Source organism: Plecotus auritus (genome assembly GCF_963455305.1).
Source record: "Plecotus auritus genome assembly, chromosome: 1".
NCBI classification, from domain to species: domain Eukaryota; kingdom Metazoa; phylum Chordata; class Mammalia; order Chiroptera; family Vespertilionidae; genus Plecotus; species Plecotus auritus.
Genome location: NC_137770.1, coordinates 14,953,023 through 14,972,924, shown reverse-complemented (window position 1 = coordinate 14,972,924; position 19,902 = coordinate 14,953,023). Strand labels below are relative to the sequence as shown.

Here is a 19,902-nt window from a genome sequence, read left to right as displayed (position 1 = left end):
TTTTTTTCTGTCTCCTGTTTTCAGGCACAATGTGGGCTCCTCTCTGACTAGGCCCCTGTCGCCGAGTTGCGGGGCAGACTCCGCTCCTCGGTCCCGCCCTGCCTGGGTCCGTCCGTGGTCCTTCCCGGGCAGCCCTCGGCAGCCATGGGCCCAGAGATGGAACCACTGTTCCTGGCCTGGAGCTATTTTAGGCGCAGGAAGTTCCAGCTCTGCGCCGATCTGTGCACGCAGATGCTGGAGAAGTCCCCTTACGACCAGGTACCCGCCAGACCCCATCAGCCCTGCGGATCCTGGGGGCGAGGCAGAGGGTCCCGGGGGTGCCCAGGCCTCCGGGTGGGGGCTCCGGGGAGGAAGGCCCAGAGTCAGGTTGACTATGTGGTTAGCACGGACACCGGGAGCAAGACCCCTGGAGCCGTGGCCGGCGGGTGCCAGTCCGCTGCGTACCCGAGTCCCGGAGGGACCCACGATGGCTGTGCCGTGATAACCCCCTCCTCAAACTTCGGCGGTGCCTTTACTTCCTTCAAGTGTCCCAGATAGGAACACTTAAGTCCCTGATTTTTACTTGCATATGGAAGGGCTCTTAAGCTCGCTGCATGTGCGTTGTTAATTTCTAAAACCAATTATAAATTTAAGGATCTGTAACTTTCTACCTCCTGTTGCAATAGCTGCCTTTTTTCTTTTGGATTAAATGTGTGATCCTTCCACTTCATCTTAAACTGTTATCCAAGAGTGAGGAGCCTTTGATTTGGGGGCATGAGTGCAACTTGAGGCCAATAAGACACGTTAGAGGAACCCAGGAGGGGAAAAGATACATTTATTATTAGGAGAGAGAGACTGGGGAAGGGACGGAAATTTCCCCCTAAAAGAAGAAATGGTGGCATTGATTAAAAGAGATTTTAAATAAACTACAGTGATAGTTTAACTTCTCTTAAAGTGTAATATTCAGTAAAGCGGATGAATAGGTCATATACTTGATGCACGTGAGAGGTACAGGTCTGGTTGACAGGTAATTCCTGGAAGAGGCAAAAAGGAGAAAAAGGGAGAACAGGAGCAGAGCTGTGGCAGTTTGTCAGGGCTTCTAGTAAGTGCAAAATAGAGTTCTTGTTTCCCAGCTTTTATTCTAGTTAGAAAAAAAGAAAAATGAGGGGAGATGCATAAGCAGAGGCATGAGTGTGAACACTGTCAGGAGGCTCTGCCATAGGTCCCAGCAAATGGATAGAGGATAACCTGTTGAGGTGAACATTTTGGCCTTCAGATAGATAGTACATCTCCCCTAGATCAATCCACGTTAGTGGAAATGCCAAGCTAGGTTCTGTTTGTGTTAGTTAATAGGATTGTGTTTCTGTGGGCAAGTATTTTTCCAAGTGTGCTTCTTGGGACAGTAGTACCCCAGATGCTGTTATAACAACAACAACAACAACACAAAAACTTACCATAATCCAATAGGGGAATCATGACAAAATACTGACCCATTAACGTTTGTACCACAAAAATTAGTTCCAGACCTGTGATGTACCAGACATTGTTCTAGGCACGATGGTTTTCAAGATCTACGTGGTCAGAACAATGATTAACGATTCACCAGGAATAGAAGTTTAGCTTGATGTTATCTTGCAAAACTGGGCTTTTGGTATCTGGATAGGGCTGCTGAAAAGTTTACAGGGTTCATTCATGTTAGTTATCCTTTGAGCCAACCTTTAAACACCATACTTTTGGACTGTGTGCTTTTCTTAGTACCAGTTTAGGTATTTGGGGCCCAATTGTTATTTCAATTTGGACATATTTCCCAGTCTGCTTTTCCCAAGCTTGAAGAAATCCTGCTTTTTTTCTTAATTAAAAAAAGTAAATATTTGTGTTAAGAGTACTGATATAATTAAGGAAGAGCTTTAGGAAGCTTAAGGAGGTTCCTTTGAGTAAAAACTTGACAAATGCTCTTTCCTTTCCTTAGAACGAGTCCAGGATGGCAGGTCTGTAAGGTATTCACAAAGTCTGGCCCCCAGGGGCTGCCGTTGTGTATTTGCTGAATGAGTGCATTAATCATACGCATGGATGCGTTTTGATGGCATTATTTATGTTTATGAAGATCATCCTAATTGCCTGATGATCGTCACCCCCAACCCTTCTCTCTCATCCTTTTTTTTTTTTAAATGACCTCCCTCCTCTCCCACTTCTTCTTTTTTAAAAAATACATTTTTTATTTCAGAGAGGAAGGGAGAGAGAAAGAGAAATAGAAACATCAATGATAAGAGAGAATCATTGATTGGCTGCATCCTGCCTGCCCCACACCGGGGATCGAGCCCGCAATGTGGGCATGTGCCCTGACTGGGAATCAAACCGTGACCTCCTGGTTCATAGTTCGAGGCTCAACCACTGAGCCCCGCAGGCCAACCGGACTACCTCAATTTTGACAAGAATCTTTGTAGTAATTTTGACAAGAATCTTATACAGTAATCTTTGTACTGTATAAGCTTGTCCAGGGAGCTTCAAAAAGATAACATTTCAGCCTTGATACATCAGCCTTTTTGGATGAAGCCCATCTTTGAGACTATTTTACATTTACTTCTCCTTTAAGAGATATCATTTTGGCATACTTCCATCAAAAATATTTAGTGCCTTGTGCTTTTTATTAGGACATTTGGGTTTTATTTGTGGCGCTCCTCATCCTTAATTCTCAGGACCATTGGTTCTTAAATGTACATTTATATTTTCAAATAAATGTATTTGCATTATGGACATAACTTAATTCATTTCTTGTTAATTAGTCCGGAAAATCCTTCCTGGATCCCTCCAGGAGAGTGTTTCTAATAGTAATTATCCTCACTGGTATTTATCCTGTGCCACCAAACTGGTCTTGGTACAAATGAGTGATTTTGAAGCAGTGCTGGGATACATAGAAGAGCAAGGAAATGACAGTATTTCTTTGGAGTGCCAAATGGATTCATTTTTGCTCTTACTTTTTTCCACAACAAAATAGCTTTTGCTTTTTTTTTTTTTTTTTTTTAATGAAGTTCTGGAATGCAGTTCTAGCTTGCAAACATTTTTATTTTATTTTATTTTTATTTTATTTTATTTTTTTTTAAATATATTTTATTGATTTTTTACAGAGAGGAAGGAAGAGTGATAGAGAGTTAGAAACATCGATGAGAGAGACACATCGATCAGCTGCCTCTTGCACACCTCCCACTGGGGATGTGCCCGCAACCAAGCTACGTGCCCTTGACAGGAATCAAACCTGGGACCTTTCAGTCCGCAGGCCGACGCTCTATCCACTGAGCCAAACCGGTTTTGGCTAGCTTTTGCTTTTGATGTTGTTTTTTTTCCCCACTTTTTATTTTGCTTATTTTTCTCCCAAATGAGGAGAGCCTCTCCGAAGTGATTTGTTATTTGTTAATCTTTGTACTGTATAAGCTTGTCCAGGGAGCTTCAAAAAGATAACATTTCAGTCTTGATACATCAGCCTTTTTGGATGAAGCCCATCTTTGAGACTATTTTACCTTTACTTCTCCTTTAAGAGAGATCATTTTGGCATACTTCCATCAAAAATATTTAATTAGTGCCTTGTGCTTTTTATTAGGACATTTGGGTTTTATTTAATTTTGATTCTTGTCAAAATTGAGGTAGTCCGGTTGGCCAGAGAGGCCTGATATCTATGGAATAGCATGTTTCCTTAGAGTAGTACATTTTTATATGGACACAGAAGAACTGAAGGGTAGGTTGAGTATACTAATATGGTGGTTGATAATGGAAAAGGTTGATGAAGAAGGTGGATTCTGAACTGCTTTTCCCAGGAGCAGAATGGTGAGACACAAGGCAGGGTCTATGAGCAGGAAAGGCACTAATTAAGGTTCTGATCAGTTAAGAGTAAAGAGAGAAGGATAATTGGTTAATTTAGCATAGTTTCCCCGTTTGATACAGTACAGTAAGAACAAGCAATTCATAGAGAGGCATTGTCTTTTTTCAAAGCGTTCTTTAAATCGTGACTGAAGAAGTGGTTAAAAGTGACAAGATATGAAAGGGAGAAACGCCTTCCACACACCAGTCTGTCCCCGAGGGAAAGGTTGCTCTTACAGGATGTGGGTCATCCTGATTAGTTGCTTAATCTGATTACTGTTCTTCGTGTTCCATATGTCAGATTCATGGCTTGAAACCCAGATCTGATATTTTAGCTCCATTATGTTTAAACAGTTCATAAAATGGAGGTTTTTCCGGCACTGAGTTTGTTTGTGTTTTGTTTTTGTTTGACAATGGGTTAGATTTCGGATAGATTTCCAAATTATTAAAGTTAGTGATTCTGGAAGCAATATATCAGAAAAGGGGTCACTCACATTCTCCTTCTCCACCCCCAATCTCTGCTTGCAGTGAGAGATGTTACAGAGAGGAAGAGGTTAATATTGTAAATGGTTTGAAAGTGGAGAAAAGGCTAAGAGCCACTGGCTTAGATGAAAGATAGGGAATCACGGCTCCCCAGTGACTTATCTGTTAGTAGCTGGTTGAGACAATGATCTAGAGATCCAAGCAGAAAAGCATCTTTCTGCATGATTATCTAATTTATTTCCTCTTTGGGGCCATGGAGACTTAGCCACACTCAGTCTTTTGATTCTGTACCCTATGGAGCAGTTCATTTTATGATTTTATATTCCTGCTGAATTATACAGATTGCATTCCCACGTGGCTACTTGGTCACTAAATCTCCCTAACCTTCTGAAATCCATCCATTTCTCTGTTCCCTTACATTTCCCCCGCTTCCTGTTATTGTTAAATTCTGAGTTATAACTCAGAAGAGTAGGTTCATTAGCTGGAGTGAGTATTGGTGACCATTAGGAAGTCGCATTCAAAATTATCTGGAGACTGAACTCCCTGAAGTATTAACAGCAACCTAAGAGAAAGCCTTACCGCAGGGAGGAAGGGAGGAAGGGAGGAGACAAACTGATGTGAATTGAAGTTGATGCTAATGAGTATTTGCTGGTTGTAGGCGGTGCCACTCTGCTGTACATGTCCTCTTGCTCCCTTTGAAGGAGATCCAAAGAGAAGTTTTCATTTGTGTGCCTAACTGGGAGTTCCTTCTGAGTTCTGACAAGGGAAGTAATAGAGAGTTTGGTGCTTTTTCATTCATTATGTAGATGTTTTTATAGAGAAATTCTGTGTGATTGATAACTCCTGTCAAAGGTGCTACCACCTTACACTTCATTGACAATGATAGTACATATGAAAGAATTCCGAAAGTTATTAAATTCTCTTAAAAGTGCAGTTTTATGCTATAAAGTGGGCACTATTACTCCAATATGAGCGGAGGACTAGGTACTGGAGGTTGCATGACTTGCTCAAGGTCACGCAGCCAAGTGGCTCCTGAGGACCAGGCCCAGGTCTTCTGACTCTAGGGCTAGGCCTGGCGCTTTCTACTCAACTGTGTGGATGGCCATGGAAATAATTTGCTAGACCAAGCGAACCTCACTTGTGGTTCCCTATAAGGGTGGATTAATTGAAATCACAAAACTATAGTTGAGCGACATCCAAAGATGTCTCAGTGATTTTAAAAAAGTTTTGCCTTATCTCTAAATTACAACACCCTGAGTCTTTTCTTGTCATAGTCCTGCTGCTCCTGATGGACCTCCAGGCCAGTCCTACCTGGCCTTGGTCTCCCCACGCCCTACAGTAGTCTGCTGTCCAGCCTTGCTATGATCTCACATTCTCAGCAAAGTACAAACTGTTGGCCCAGAATGTCTAGGTTCAGATACTGCCTGTACACCTTGACCTCAGAGTTTTCTCATCTGTAAAGTGGGGATGATAATGTACCTACCTCAAAGGGTTGTTTGGAGGGTTAAGTTCATGAATACATGGTAAGTGATCAAAAATGTTAGCTGCTATTGTCTCTATATAGCTAGAGATATTTGCATGTAGGATTCTGTCATTTATGTTTTTCTGAAAGGATTGTTGGTAATATGGAAAGCATCTGTGAGGAGTGTCCAGTGAATTGATGATAAAATGATGTTAAATGTAGTTTATAAATCATAGGCACTCAGTAATTTCCAGAATAATCTCTCTCCCTTTTCTCTGACTTCCTTATCTCTCATGTGTTCTTTTCTCCCCTCCAACTAAGTCATCTATAACTAGAGGCCCTGTGCATGAAATTCGTGCACGGGGGGGAGGGGGTGTCCCTCAGCCCAGCCTGCACCCTCTCCAATCTGGGAACCCTCGAGGGATGTCTGACCACTACGCATTGGTGGGATCAGGCCTAAACGGGCAGTCGGACATCCCTCTCACAATCCAGGACTGCTGCCTCCCAACTGCTCACCTGCCTCTGCCTGATTGCCCCTAACCGCATCTGCCTGCCAGCCTGATCACCCCCTAACCACTCCCCTGCCAGCCTGATTGACGCCTAACTGCTCCCCTGCCAGCCTCTTTGACCCTAACTGCCCTCCCTTGTCGGCCTGGTCTCCCCCAACTGTCCTCCTCTGCCGGCCCGGTCACCCCCAACTGCCCTCCTCTGCTGGCCTGGTCACCCCTAACTGTCCTCCTCTGCCGGCCTGATTACCCCCAACTGCCCTCTCCTGCAGGCCTGGTCCCCCGCAACTGCCCTCCACTGCAGGCCTGGTCCCCCCCGCAACTGTCCTCCTCTGTAGGCCTGGGTCCCCCCCAACCGCCCTCCCCTGCAGGCCTGGTCCCCCCCAACTGTCCTCCCCTGCAGGCCTGGTCCCCCCCAACTGCCCTCCACTGCAGGCCTGGTCCCCCCCGCAACTGTCCTCCTCTGTAGGCCTGGGTCCCCCCCAACCGCCCTCCCCTGCAGGCCTGGGTCCCCCCCAACTGTCCTCCCCTGCAGGCCTGGTCCCCCCCCCCCAACTGTCCTCCCCTGCAGTCCTGGTGTCCCCCAACTGCCCTCCCCTGCAGGCCTGGGTCCCCCCCCCCAATTGCCCTCCCTTGCTGGCCTGGTCTCCCCCAACTGCTCTCCTCTGCTGGCCTGGTCACCCCTAACTGCCCACAACTGGTTCCCTATAGGGTGGATTAATTGAAATCACAAAACTATAGTTGAGCGACATCCAAAGATGTCTCAGTGATTTTAAAAAAGTTTTGCCTTATCTCTAAATTACAACATCCTGAGTCCATCTTGCAGGCCATCTTGTGGCGGCCATCTTGTGTCCACATGGGGGCGGCCATCTTTGACCACATAGGGGCGGCCATCTTGTGTCTTGGAGTGATGGTCAATTTGCATGTTACTCTTTTATTAGATAGGATAGGATTGGTCCATAGCTTGAATATAGCATTTAACATATTGTATTGTAATTCATTGGATTATGTGCTTTCCCCCATAGAATGTTTTCCGCGCCTAGCAGAGTGCCGGGGATGCCGGGAGAATGTGGTGGAATTAACGCGTTCTCTGCCTCCCTCTCCGATAGGCCTTGTCTCCATCTTCCATTCATACAACTTCTCCTGCCTCAACATCTTCTCATCCTCTAGGCCTCTAATTTCCTCTCTCACCTTCTCATTCCACATCATGTTCCTACATGCTTTTTAGCTGTATGGTAAATTGTAAATGTATTCCTGAGGGACAGTGGGATGAGACAGCGAGCACAGAGGCCTTCATCTGAGAACCGAGTGCTCTGAGGCTGAGCTGCCGGTTTCCGTTTGGCCACTGGGGGATCTTCCTGCCTTTGGCAGAATAACAAGCATCTTCTTTAGTTGTTTTCTTGTCCGTTTCAAGCATTGTCTACAATCTCCTCTGGTAAGCTTTCCCCCCTTTGTATATGGAACTTAAGTCTCTCCTACACTTTACCCTCCAATCCTGCCTTATTATTTCCATCTCATTTTTTTTTTTTAATCTCCAAGATGCACTGGCAAGAAAGAACTGTGGCTCTTTGTATAACCTTGAGCAAATTACAAGACATCTCTGAATTTGTTTTATTATCTGTAAAATGGATAATAACACTTACCTGCCTCTCTCAGATGGTTGTTATGAAACTCAAATGAAATAAAGGGTCAACAGACATGTATACAAATAACCAGAAAAAAGAATAGAAAGGGTGACTTCTGTCATTTCATTTCCTGTGTATCAGTGTGTTTTTCTAAGTATGTACTGTGGGAAATCTGTACTTTTTCTAGATCTTTCTTATGCACAGTTGAATTGAAAACCTCCCGTTGCTATGCATTCTCAGCTGCTGTTTTGTGTTTGGTTCAGCTGATTGATAAATATTCTCTAAAGCCTACCCTCTAGGGCAGGGGTCCTCAAACTACGGCCCGCGGGCCACATGCGGCCCGCCGAGGACATTTATCCGGCCCGCCGGGTGCCGCTGCCTGTCCTGCTTAGCAGCAGACTCGTCCCGGGCCCACAGTGCGCACAGGAATTTGTTCATAGTTTTTTTTTTAAACTATAGTCCGGCCCTCCAACGGTCTGAGGGACAGTGAACTGGCCCCTGTTTAAAAAGTTTGAGGACCCCTGCAGGGCCCTCACTTTCCAGCCTCGCTTGGCCTTTGTCTCCCGTGTTCCTACCGTGTGCCACACTAAAGAAATTGCTTATCCTTGCTTGGTGACCGGAAGGTTTACACATTGCCTGCGCACATAGTAATTCTTAAATAAATATGTAGGGTATTCTCTTTTTTGGATTTTAGAGCTGTAGAAAGCAAGGCAAGCAAAGATTCCCCCCCTCCCCCGGCCCTTCCTATTTCTTAGTAGATTCCGCAATAAAACACACTCAGGTATTCCACAGAGGCTTATTGATATAGACATGTAAATGTAGATGTTTTATAAATAAATTTGTTATAAGTCTGATTTTTTACCAATGGATTTCTATTTAATTTGGACAGAAAATATCCTGAGTTATTAGCACCTGGCACTGATATATATTACATAGTCTATTTATAAAAATTTCTCAGAGCACATTACAGTTAGAATTAATTTCTTATCCTCAGCCACCAATCCCATTGTATTTATGTGATAGAGGGTTTAGAGTATGTAGATTTTCCTTCTCCTCCCTAAGTGATTAAAGTCTGATATTTTAACCACCATATAAAGAAATGTTTCCTGGGTACAATTGTCAAATTATTTTTAATTTGGGGAGCTGTTGTGTCTTCTTTAAATGAGCAGTTAAGATATCTTCTCTGTGCTCTAAATGAGGTTAGAGTACTTAGAATTTTCTGATCATAGAGAATTTAGTACTCTTCAGAGTATATTAGTTTTGCAGAACTGAGAGCACTTATGGAGAAAAATTAAAGTTAATATTTTCATTTTTATTGAGTGAGTTTGAATTCACCTAAAAATACTTGGTTAGTCAGTAAGACTTTTTATTTTAGAAACTGTATTTCTTTAAAATGTATACTACCAACAATAAAGAATTTAAATTAAAAAAAAAATGTTTGCTGCCTTCTTAATGCTTCCCAGGAACCAGGTCCTGAATTGCCGGTATCTCAGGTAAAGGCTTAGCTGCAGCCTTTAGTTTAGAGAATACTTTAATTATTATTGCTTAGTTTTTGCTATAGACTAGAAAATTTGCTGGCTATCTACCTGTCGTGTTATAAAATTAGCTGTATCTAGGCATTCTGTACCTTCTTATGTAACTATTATATTCCTAATGCTTTTGTGTCTGTGGATGGGTAGCCTTATGGAACTCATAGAGTCTATTCAGTAAGCCCTGGTGCTTAAATAGAAATAACCAATATTGACCAGAAGGATAACAGTAAGGGAAGGAAGGGGGACCAGGATCTTAGAAAGGGAGCAAGAAGTTAGCAGAGCCACAGGTGTCTGAAAAGACTGTGATGGATAGGACATGTCTTGAGTAGAACAGCCCGACTCTGGTTCAGAAGGTCTTGGTTATGGACAGAGGTGCTTGTCACAGTGAAGAAGATAGGAAGGGACCCTGGCCAGACAGCCACCTCTACCAAATCAGCTTGGTGAGAGGTAGGAGGTGGTCAGAGGGACGTGTTAACTGGGTAAGATACAGCAAATGAGGGAGAGAGGGGGTCTCGTTAGGGGAACACCTGGCCAGTGAAGCTTTTAGTCCAAGTGGGTTTCCAGGAAGTGTGAGAATTAGGAGAAGGGAGGAAAGAGCTGTAAATCAGAGGGCTTAAATATTGCCAGGTGTGTGCCCTCCCAAATGAGAGAGAATTTTAAGTGCTTTTCAGGTAAATAGGCGATTTGAACCTTTTATAGGGCCCATATGGATAATCATCAAACCTTTTAGAAGAAAGCAATATACAAAGTGCTCTTATAGAGGCCTGTGAGTATTAAAGAGACACCATAAATAGGTTAAAATGTAGTACCCTGTCCTTTAAAAGTATGCCATTTGTCTCTGAAATGTTTATAACCATGATTTCCAAATTGATAGATGGTACAAAACTATTTTTTGCATACTATGCACAAGTCATTTAAGAAGGACCTAAACTATAAATAGAGCAAGTAGTGTGCTTTTTTGTTTTCACTAATTTTGGAGGATTTTGATTAAAATTAAAGCATCAATAATTTGCATGGTTTTAAAACCATAAATGGCATTTGAAAGTTTCAAACTAGCACAGGGACTTCATGAAAGATCTGTACTTTCCTGTTATGTTACTGTAGACCTAATTATCCGGTGGATAGTGAGCTAACAGAATAAAAAGCGAACAAGGCTAACTGGATTCTTTTGAGCTCACTATTTACACTTTTTGCCTCTCTCTTCTTTGGCACATTTTTACAACTTCAAAATAAATAAGGCTTTGCAATAATAATTCAATATTTTGTGCCTAAATTTTCACCTTCATAGCCTAGACAGTGTCAGATGTTACTGATTTTTATGTCAAAATCGGGTTACACAGACTGTTCTTAATAATAACCTAGCAAAATTGTTTCATACCTGCTTTTAACTACTGGCCCTGCATTCTGTATTAAGAGGAACTGAACAATTTAAATATGTTGCCCTCAGTCAGTATAATTTTTGCCTTTTGAAATGTTTATTTTTATAACTAAACTTGGATTAACTCACAGAAGGGAGAACAAGTCAGTATTTTCCTGATATTAGCAAACAGGTATTTGCCTCGAGAATAATGTCCTGCAGTCTAACTCAGTAGGTGAATGAGATGGGGTTATGTTTCACAGATAAAAAAGGAAAATATTGATGTGATAATCACTCAGATAGATTGGGAGAATCTATGCTTTTCTTCTTTAAAAAAACTTCCTTAAACATCTATTATTTTTTGTGGATCTCACAGTACTTGCAATACATAGGTATTCAAATTATTTACATAAATTGCCTGACCTTGTCATTTTTCAACAAGTTAAACATATCTGATAAAGCTAATTTATATTGTTATTCAGATTCAAGGGGCAGTTTGGGATCAGGATTGTGCTTTATTATGCATTTTATTTTAATCACTGATTAGTTTTGAGCTTAAAAAATAATTTAAACAGGCAGAGGATTTTGGAGCTGTAAAACATACTTGGCTTTTTTTCAAAATAAATTTAAAAAAATTTGTTTAAAGCCAAACCCCATCTGCTGTTTTTTATTAAAATCTCAAGAATTGTTCACATTGCCAAGAGCAGTTCTTTGAATACAATCTGATGTTTAATCCAGCAGTGATATGTGAGTTTCAAGGTCATTTTTTGTTAGGATAGAAGGAAAGTCAGGAAGATTAATATTCTCAAATACTGGTGAAATTTAAAATTTAATAACAGTTTAAGTAGATTTTATAATAGAGCTTTAAATATAAAAAATTCACATCATTATTTCTACTTTCTTAAAAATTAGATTTTAGAAATTGGAGCTCTACCTTTTTGAAAAAGTGAATTCTTGTGTAATAAAATTTTTAAAAATGTTCTTATTTGGCTTCTGAAGTATTTATTCATTTGGGTAGGGAGGGAATAGTGGATTTACTTTCCTATGTTTTGCTTAGCCTAACATAAGAAAATTTGCACCTCTTTAATATTTGAGAGGTTAGTAGGAAGATAGATGTCAAGAACCATGATGGCGTAAACTATGAGATAAAGCCTGGACATGAAAATAATTAAAAAATATGTGCCTGGATAATTAATACCCAATATATAAATGATACTATAATAATAAAAACTTGGCTTTTAGAAGTTCCACTGAATGAGGACTCCACATCTTGGTTGTGAAGTTTCATCAGCTCCTCCTCATCAAGATAAAAATTCATATACCTCACTGTGGCACACAGGGCCCATCAGCTATCTGCTTCTGCCGTTTTCTCTGGCTTCTTCTCTGATTGCTGCCTCAGTTGGACCCGAGTCTCCAACCATATACTCAGCTCTCTCAGAGCTGCCAAACTAGCCTGCTCCTGTCCTGTTGCTTGCTTTACCTGGCATAAGCTTTCTAGTCTTGGCCACCAGGCCAAACTCTTCTCTACTCTTCCCTCTACCTCAAGGCAGCTGGGTGCCTTTCTCCCCGAGTAGCTCCAGACTTTTGTTATTACACTTTCCCCGTAGCACTGCACTTCTCTGTGCTAGAACTGGGACTGTGGCCTACTTCTCTCTGTTCCCAGGACCTGGCAAGCCGTAGGTGCTCCTGAGTTAAGTACCGGAATGAACCACGGAACCAGCAAAGCCCATGTCCTGCTTTACTGTTCCAACAGAAAATGCAGTCCTTCTTCCTGTCCACCAGAGGGTGTTGAGCAAAGAATGCCCTGAAAAATGGAAGCCATCACCTTAGGAGCCTAAATACACCGTGAAGATAGTCTACTTTATTCCCATTAAAATGAAAGCATGAAGATGTTTAAATCTTCTATTTAAATTTTTAAAATATATACATTCCAATTACTTCAGCTACAAAGAAATCTCGACTTTCTAATTCCTATAAAACTATTTTCCGTACCACTTGCACTGCTTCGCCTTGCCTTATATTCCAGTAGGTGATGTGTTCAGGGAAATTAGGATCCAAGTTTTAGTCTCATGCTTCCTTCTCAGAACCTAGCCCAATGTTCTCTTTAGGAGGTCCTCAGCAGATGCGGACTGACTGACTGCATGCCTCTTGGGTTCCTGTGTGAGGACCCTTTGGACCTCTTAGTGCCCTCAGGTGTTCCGCTCTCTGTCCCTTTGCCTTCACGCAGCAGGTATGGTGAGCTCCGAACTGCCCAGGTTTCCCTTGCTGCTACTTCCTGGAGACTATACGTCAGCTCTTTGCTGCGACGGCAAGACTTGCCTTCTCTCCGTATTGTCCATAGGACAGACACTGAGCTTTGTTGTTCTCTGCTCCTGATAAAGTAGTTTTAAGTGTTTAACAAGACATAGAATTGTGCACACCTTTACATCTAATTTTTTCAGGTGAAGCAAAGCTGATATTTTCTAGATTCCTTAATTACTTTTTTCTTTCCCCTAGCTCCACTTTCTAGCAGGTTTTCTACTGGCTAGATCACAAAGCAACCAAGATTATGTTGGTTGATTAATTATTGGGAGGAATTGATCTTAGTTAATTCAACATTTTTGGAATACTTATTGTGTAAAAAAAACACCAGAGATGTTATTGAAAATTAAAAAATGAACAAAGAAAAAGGCTCATTTTTTAGGGAACAGAGCCTAAACCTATGCTCAAATAATTATAGCGTTTGTCAAATATGGTAAGTACATAATAATAGAAGCTTGACGAGAATGCTCTGTGAGACAGACGAGAGGGAAGTAGGTTTAGAGTTGAACTATAAGGGAAGTCATTGGGAAGGACTTGATCCTGAGGGAGGAGGGCAGAAGGAGCACGGTGGTTGTATCTTTACCCATTTGTTCACAAATTATTATTCTAGTAAAATTTTCTCTAAAGCTCTTTTATCTATAAAAAGGCATGTTAGAAGGCTCACAAGCTAATTATCACACTTTTATTTATTAGGTAATTGATATATTAGTTGTTTCATGATAAATAATGACCTTTTCTTCTTAGGTTCTTGACATGGCCCTTTAAATTAGTATAATGCACTAAGTGGTAAACATGCTTAATAAAAAATCCTATGTGATAAAAGGCTAATATGCAAATTGACTGAACGGTGGAACAACCAGTCACTATGACATGCACCAACCACCAGGGGGCAGACGCTCAATGCAGGAGCTGCCCCCTGGTGGTCAGTGTGCTCCCACAGGGGGAGTGCCGCTCAGCCAGAAGCCGGGCTCATGGCTGGTGAGCGCAGCAGCTATGGCGGGAGCCTCTCCCACCTCTGTGACAGTGCTAAGGACCCCTTGGGGGATGTCCGACTGGCAGCTTAGGCCCGCTCCCCCTAAGTCAGCAGGCGAACATTCCTCGAGGGGTCCCGGACTGTGAGAGGAAGCAGGCCAGGCTGAGGGACCGCCCCCCCCCCGCCAGTGCACGAATGTTGTGCACCGGGCCTCTAGTCTATAATATAAAAGCACAATAAGCTAGACTGAACGTCCTTCCAGATGACCTTCCGGACGAAGCCTTGCACAAATTTTGTGCATTGGGCCTCTAGTTAGATACTAATAAAGGATGGCTCGCTTCGACAGGCTTTGCAGTACTTCTAATGCTGTTTAATATGTGCTTATTTTATCCATGCTTTGTAGGCAGCTTGGATTTTGAAAGCACGAGCACTAACTGAAATGGTATATGTCGATGAAATCGATGTAGATCAGGAAGGAATTGCGGAAATGATACTGGACGAAAATGCTATTGCTCAAGTACCACGTAAGTGTTGGTTTTTTAGTTAAGTAAATGAAATGCCATTAGGAGGAAGAAATCTTGTGTTTACAAATACGTAGTCAGGTATTGCATGTTTAAAAAATTCTTATGGCACACCAGTTGAAAATCACCGCTGTAAGCCTTTGCTGAATGGGTTAGTACTACTTACCTGACAGACTTATTGTGAAGATTAAATATGATAACATAAGTAACCTGATAGACACTCAATAAATATTAATCTCAAACACATTTCCCTAAAATATATTTCCTGTTATTAATTTCTTTTGCACCAGCACATTTCTGAAAATTCATTAGTTGACAGTCTTTACAGTTTTATAAATAATACGTAAGTTGAATTCACTGTCACATCTCATAGGCCCTGGCACATCCTTGAAACTCCCTGGAACTAATCAGACAGGAGGGCCTAGTCCAGCCATCAGGTATGTGCTTCTGTTTCATAACTTCCGCCACTAAATATTGTCCAGACTGTTCGAGACTCTTCCTTTATTGATCTTCTTTGTATTTGAACCATTTACAATCGTCACAGGCCAATCACTCAAGCTGGAAGACCCATTACAGGTTTCCTTAGACCCAGCACACAGAGTGGCAGGCCGGGCACCATGGAGCAGGCCATTAGAACGCCCAGGACCGCCTACACGGCTCGCCCCATCACCAGCTCGTCCGGAAGATTCGTCAGGCTGGGCACGGTGAGTTGTCAGAGCCTGGCACGGCCGAAGTAACATTAGGTTATATCACTTTCCACTGTTGTTATAGTGGAGAATTATATGGAAGGTTTCAAAGGTGATTCTTTTTAATTATGTTGCCTTTATAATTTTTATGCATAAACTTTAATTTGTGTTTCAAGAGAACATTTTCTATTTCTTGTTTTATCATTTTCTCCATAGGCTTCCATGCTTACAAGTCCGGATGGACCTTTTATAAATTTATCTAGACTGAATTTAACAAAATATGCCCAGAAACCTAAATTGGCAAAGGTATGTACTTAAAATTATGTTAGGAAGTTATATTAGAAGTATTATTGTAATCACATTGTAGGAAATGGATGCAAATCTGTGAAGGAAAGGACATGTTTTTATTAAAATGGATATGTTTAATTGCTATATATGTAAAATTCCTCTTAATTTGGAGTTAAGTAAAGTCAGTCAGAAATATAGCATATACAGTGTACCATTATTCTAGGAAATTCTTTTTTTCCTTAGAAAGAACAGTAATTTAGAACAAGGAAAGCAGATACGCAGCAGCATCTTCAGGGAGTGAAGCTAAGGAGGTCATCTCTATGTGTGTGTATTTTTTTTTTCTTTTTCTTTTTCAGCTTGGCCGATTCTCAGAAAAACAATTTTCTATCCTTGAGGATTTCAGGACTGTCAAAGAGAAGATAAAAAACATGTACTCCTTCTAATTAGTATTTAATCAGGCATCTCAATAAGGATTACTCAAGCCAGACAGTGGCAAGCCAAGTACATTAGTAATTATAACTACTCAAAGATTAAATGCTCCTTTAAATTAAAGAGGGAGCGAAGGAGGGAGGGATGGAGAGAGACAGAGAGAAAGAGAGGGAGAGGGAGAGGGAGAGAGTCCATGACCTTTCCAGTATAAAAATACTTGGAGGTGAGCGTGGAATAATTCAGAGCCAGGAGCACTTCTCTTCTGGAAACTGGTTTAAGCCTAGCTCAGGTTTTTAACTGTAATCTCTGTGAATTCTGTACATGAGTCCTGAGCTCATTCCTAATCTCAATTCCAATGGCATTTAACATATTTGCTAAATATCAAACACTCCAGGAAATAGAAATGGATATGAGCTAAACAGACTTGGAGTTTAAACCAGGAAGAGAAATGCTAGTAGGTAGAAAGGGACTCAGATTAGAATAGTGCTGATGATATTTTCCTAAGTTCTTTTTTTTTATAAATATATTTTTTATTGATTTTTTACAGAGAGGAAGGGAGAGAGATAGAGAGTTAGAAACATTGATGAGAGAGATACATCGATCAGCTGCCTCCTGCACACCCCCTACTGGGGATGTGCCCGCAACCAAGGTACATGCCCTTGACCGGAATCGAACCTGGGACCCTTCAGTCCGCAGGCCGACGCTCTATCCACTGAGCCAAACCGGTTAGGGCCTCTTTTTTGACAGCAGTCCCGTCAGCTTCATTCGCAGAATCATGACGCTTTTCTCAGTTCTCTCATTTCTCTTTGTGAGAGTGGAGTGTTAAAAGCAGCCCGTATGGAATATCTGGTTTTTCAGGCCATTTCCTTGAGGTGGCTGGATGGCTAGTCGGCACCAGTGCTGTGTCCTAACCAGGAAGTTCAGTCAGTGGAGGCATTTCCCACAGTTAACTTCTGATGCTTCTAGGACAGACCGATCTGTGTTACTCGATTTAGACTGAACTAGATTTTGTACTTTCTTAGTGGGTTGCAGAAGTGATGCCAGGTTTTTCTGTCTTTGGTCCCCAACTTGCTTGGCTCCTCAGAACTCATTTCTAACGTTGGCATATTGCTTGGGGTGTCTGTGTGACTCGACTCCCTGACTCTGTCTCGGGTGTTGTAACATCTTTGTCATGGCAGTGGTAACACCAGCTGCACTCTGAACTTTTATTTTTCTTTCTTTTTCTGTATAACGGAACAAAAGGAAGGTTACGTATAGTTTTTTAAAGAAAGACCTTGTCCTGATTTTTTGTTGTTGTTTCCAAGTCTTCTCTGTTAAGAACCTTGATATCTTCCAGGGGTGTCATCCTCTTTGCAAGTGCAAATAATGTTATTATGGACAGATGTAGTCCTACCAACAGATAATCCAGCAAACGCTTATTTATCCGCATGAGTTGGGTGAAGGATTAAAATAATGGCTCCCAGCCCTGGTTGCCCATTAGAGTCATCTGAATAATAAGCAACGCCCCCTCCCCACTTTCCCTTAAGCTCTACTCTGTTTTAGAAGAAACATCCAGATTTTCCTATGTCTAAAGTGTTATTAATATCATAATCACTGTATCATATACAGAAAATGTGTCAAAAATGGAGTGAATCTGTCATTTTTGGCAGTCCTAGTGTTTCTCCCCCCCCCCATTTGTCTCTTTCTAATAAAATAGTATGTACAATATGAAAAAAATGTTCAGTCATTTGAGCTTTCCAGTTTGTACTCTGTAAAGACAGGAATTAGTTGTAAATAGCCATATTTTGAAATGGGTAATTGTGACAAATGATGGATTGACACATTATTTATAAATCCCAGGCACTTTAGAGTACATTCTTATTCTGGTTCAATCCAGCTGTTGTCACAACTGTTTGAGTTTTGATATAATAATAAAGTGCTTTTGTTAAAATAAAATCTAATGTATTTTTGGCATTTTTTTCTTTGTAGGCTTTGTTTGAGTATATCTTTCATCATGAAAATGATGTTAAGACTGTAAGTTTTGAATTCATGCTTTTTTCTTTTATTTTAAGTTTTCTGACTTTGGGGATTTAAATTCTGAAATGTTCTGTTTCCTACCTATCTTATCTTATAAACAGATAGAATTATTAAAGATTGGAGAATTACTAATATTTTCAAACCCTCTGGATGGACTTTTCATCTGCTAACCCCCAATACATATACACTACTCTATAGAACGTGCAATTAAACAATTTGTTTTGTTTTTATTTAGTAAAACCGCAAATTGTTGGTTCCTCTGTTTTCCTTTTTATTCCTTAGTTTACTTATCAATTTGTTACTTGATTGGGCTATTCTTTGAACCAGTAATTATTGAGTGCCTATGCATTGGTACTATGATGTGTGCTAGGAATACTGAGAAAGACAGAATCCCCGTATCTATTTGCCACTGGTATCGGCTTGCCACATTATAATTCTGTTCTGGATCAGATTGTTCCATTAAAATATCATTTTACTTTATTTTTATTTTTAAAAATATATATATTTTTTATTTCAGAGAGGAAGGAAAAGGGAGAGAGAGATAGAAACATCAATGATGTGAGAGAATCATTGATCAATTGCCTCCTGCACACCCCCAACTGGGGATCGAGCCTGCAATCCGGGCATGTGTCCTTGACTGGAATCGAACCTGGGACCCTTCAGTCCGCAGGCCGATGCTCTACCCTCTGAGCCGAACCAGCTAGGGCTAAAATGTCATTTTAGATTTTCACACAAATGTTATTTTCTGAATGGAAGAAGAATTTAGATAATGAACCAGAAGAATTCTTTTTTTATTTTATTTTAATATGAATGTTTTGCAACTTAGCTGGGGAAAGAGGGGAATTCTGTTTTTCAACATGATGAAGAAATCAGAGGTGCTTTTATACTGGTTACTTGGGTGGCCTCCAGATTTCTTTGTAAATAAATTATTTCACACAAATTTAGAGAATATTAGATAAATACTGTAAAATGGTATTTAAATTCAAGAAAAATCAAGTTGTTCTTCTATGGAAAACTATATTTCTGTCTTTGAATTCTTAATACTTTTTCCATTTGTGGGGGAAGTCAATATTAACAAATCCAAAATGGCATGTGGGTTGGTGATTCTGTATTTGTCTATAGACAGATATGGAGAATACTGTAGATAACTTTAGAGAATATTATGAAGTGGTATTTCAGTGTTAAGGAAAAGTAAAGTTGTCCTATGGAAACTGTTTTTTCTGCCTTGGAGTTCTTAACATCTTCCCTTCCTCCCCTCCCTTTTTGGGGCAATTTGACAGCATTGACAAAATAAAGTTGGTGATTCAGGAATCTTTATTTCCAAATGCTCTTTAATTTCATCATCCTGAAGTTGTCGCAACTATAACAATAGTGAAAGGATGACTCTTTTTTTTTTTAACATTAGTAGTTGGAGCTCTATTAGGAAATCAGTTGGGGTGCTCAGTTGGACATTTTCACAAACATTATGATGTGAAGATCTGCTGAAGACTCTGCTTATGGACTTCTATGCATTTATGGCTTTTATTTATGATCTTCTGAGCCTTTAATATTGAGATTCTGTATTGGTTAAATTATTCAAAAGCCCTTAAATATATATAGTCAATTATTTTTAAAAATTGGAACTTTAGAATGAAGATTGCCAGAGGGGAGGAGGTTTGAGGGACTGGGTGAAAAGTTGAAGGATTTGAGAAGTACAAATTGGTATTACAAAATAGTCAGGGGGATGTAAAGTACAGCATAGGGAATAGTCAATGATATTGCAATAACTATATATGGTGCCAGGTGGATACTAGAAATATTGGAGGAGCACTTTGTAAAGTATATATGATTGTCTAACCACTATGCTATACCTGAAACTAAGATAAAATATTGAATGTAAACTGTAATTAAAA

At 40.7% G+C, this 19,902-nt stretch overlaps 1 protein-coding gene across 4 annotated transcripts in view; it reads left to right on the top strand.

Annotated features, from left to right (window-relative positions):
* The first annotated feature begins 39 nt into the window (after window positions 1–39).
* Window positions 40–19,902, top strand: part of TTC8 (tetratricopeptide repeat domain 8) — a 37,514-nt gene continuing 17,651 nt past the window's right edge. Inside the window, exons 1-7 of one of the 4 annotated variants that reach the window (XM_080649428.1) lie at window positions 89–258; window positions 9,371–9,400; window positions 14,474–14,594; window positions 14,965–15,028; window positions 15,136–15,295; window positions 15,494–15,583; window positions 17,963–18,007. In XM_080649428.1, the coding sequence (XP_080505554.1) occupies window positions 145–258; window positions 9,371–9,400; window positions 14,474–14,594; window positions 14,965–15,028; window positions 15,136–15,295; window positions 15,494–15,583; window positions 17,963–18,007 (624 nt within the window). In that variant the 5' untranslated portion in view covers window positions 89–144. Of the gene's footprint in view, window positions 259–9,370; window positions 9,401–14,473; window positions 14,595–14,964; window positions 15,029–15,135; window positions 15,296–15,493; window positions 15,584–17,962; window positions 18,008–19,902 lie in introns of those variants that run through there. The other 3 variants (XM_080649429.1, XM_080649430.1, XM_080649431.1) reach the window with 3 other exon arrangements.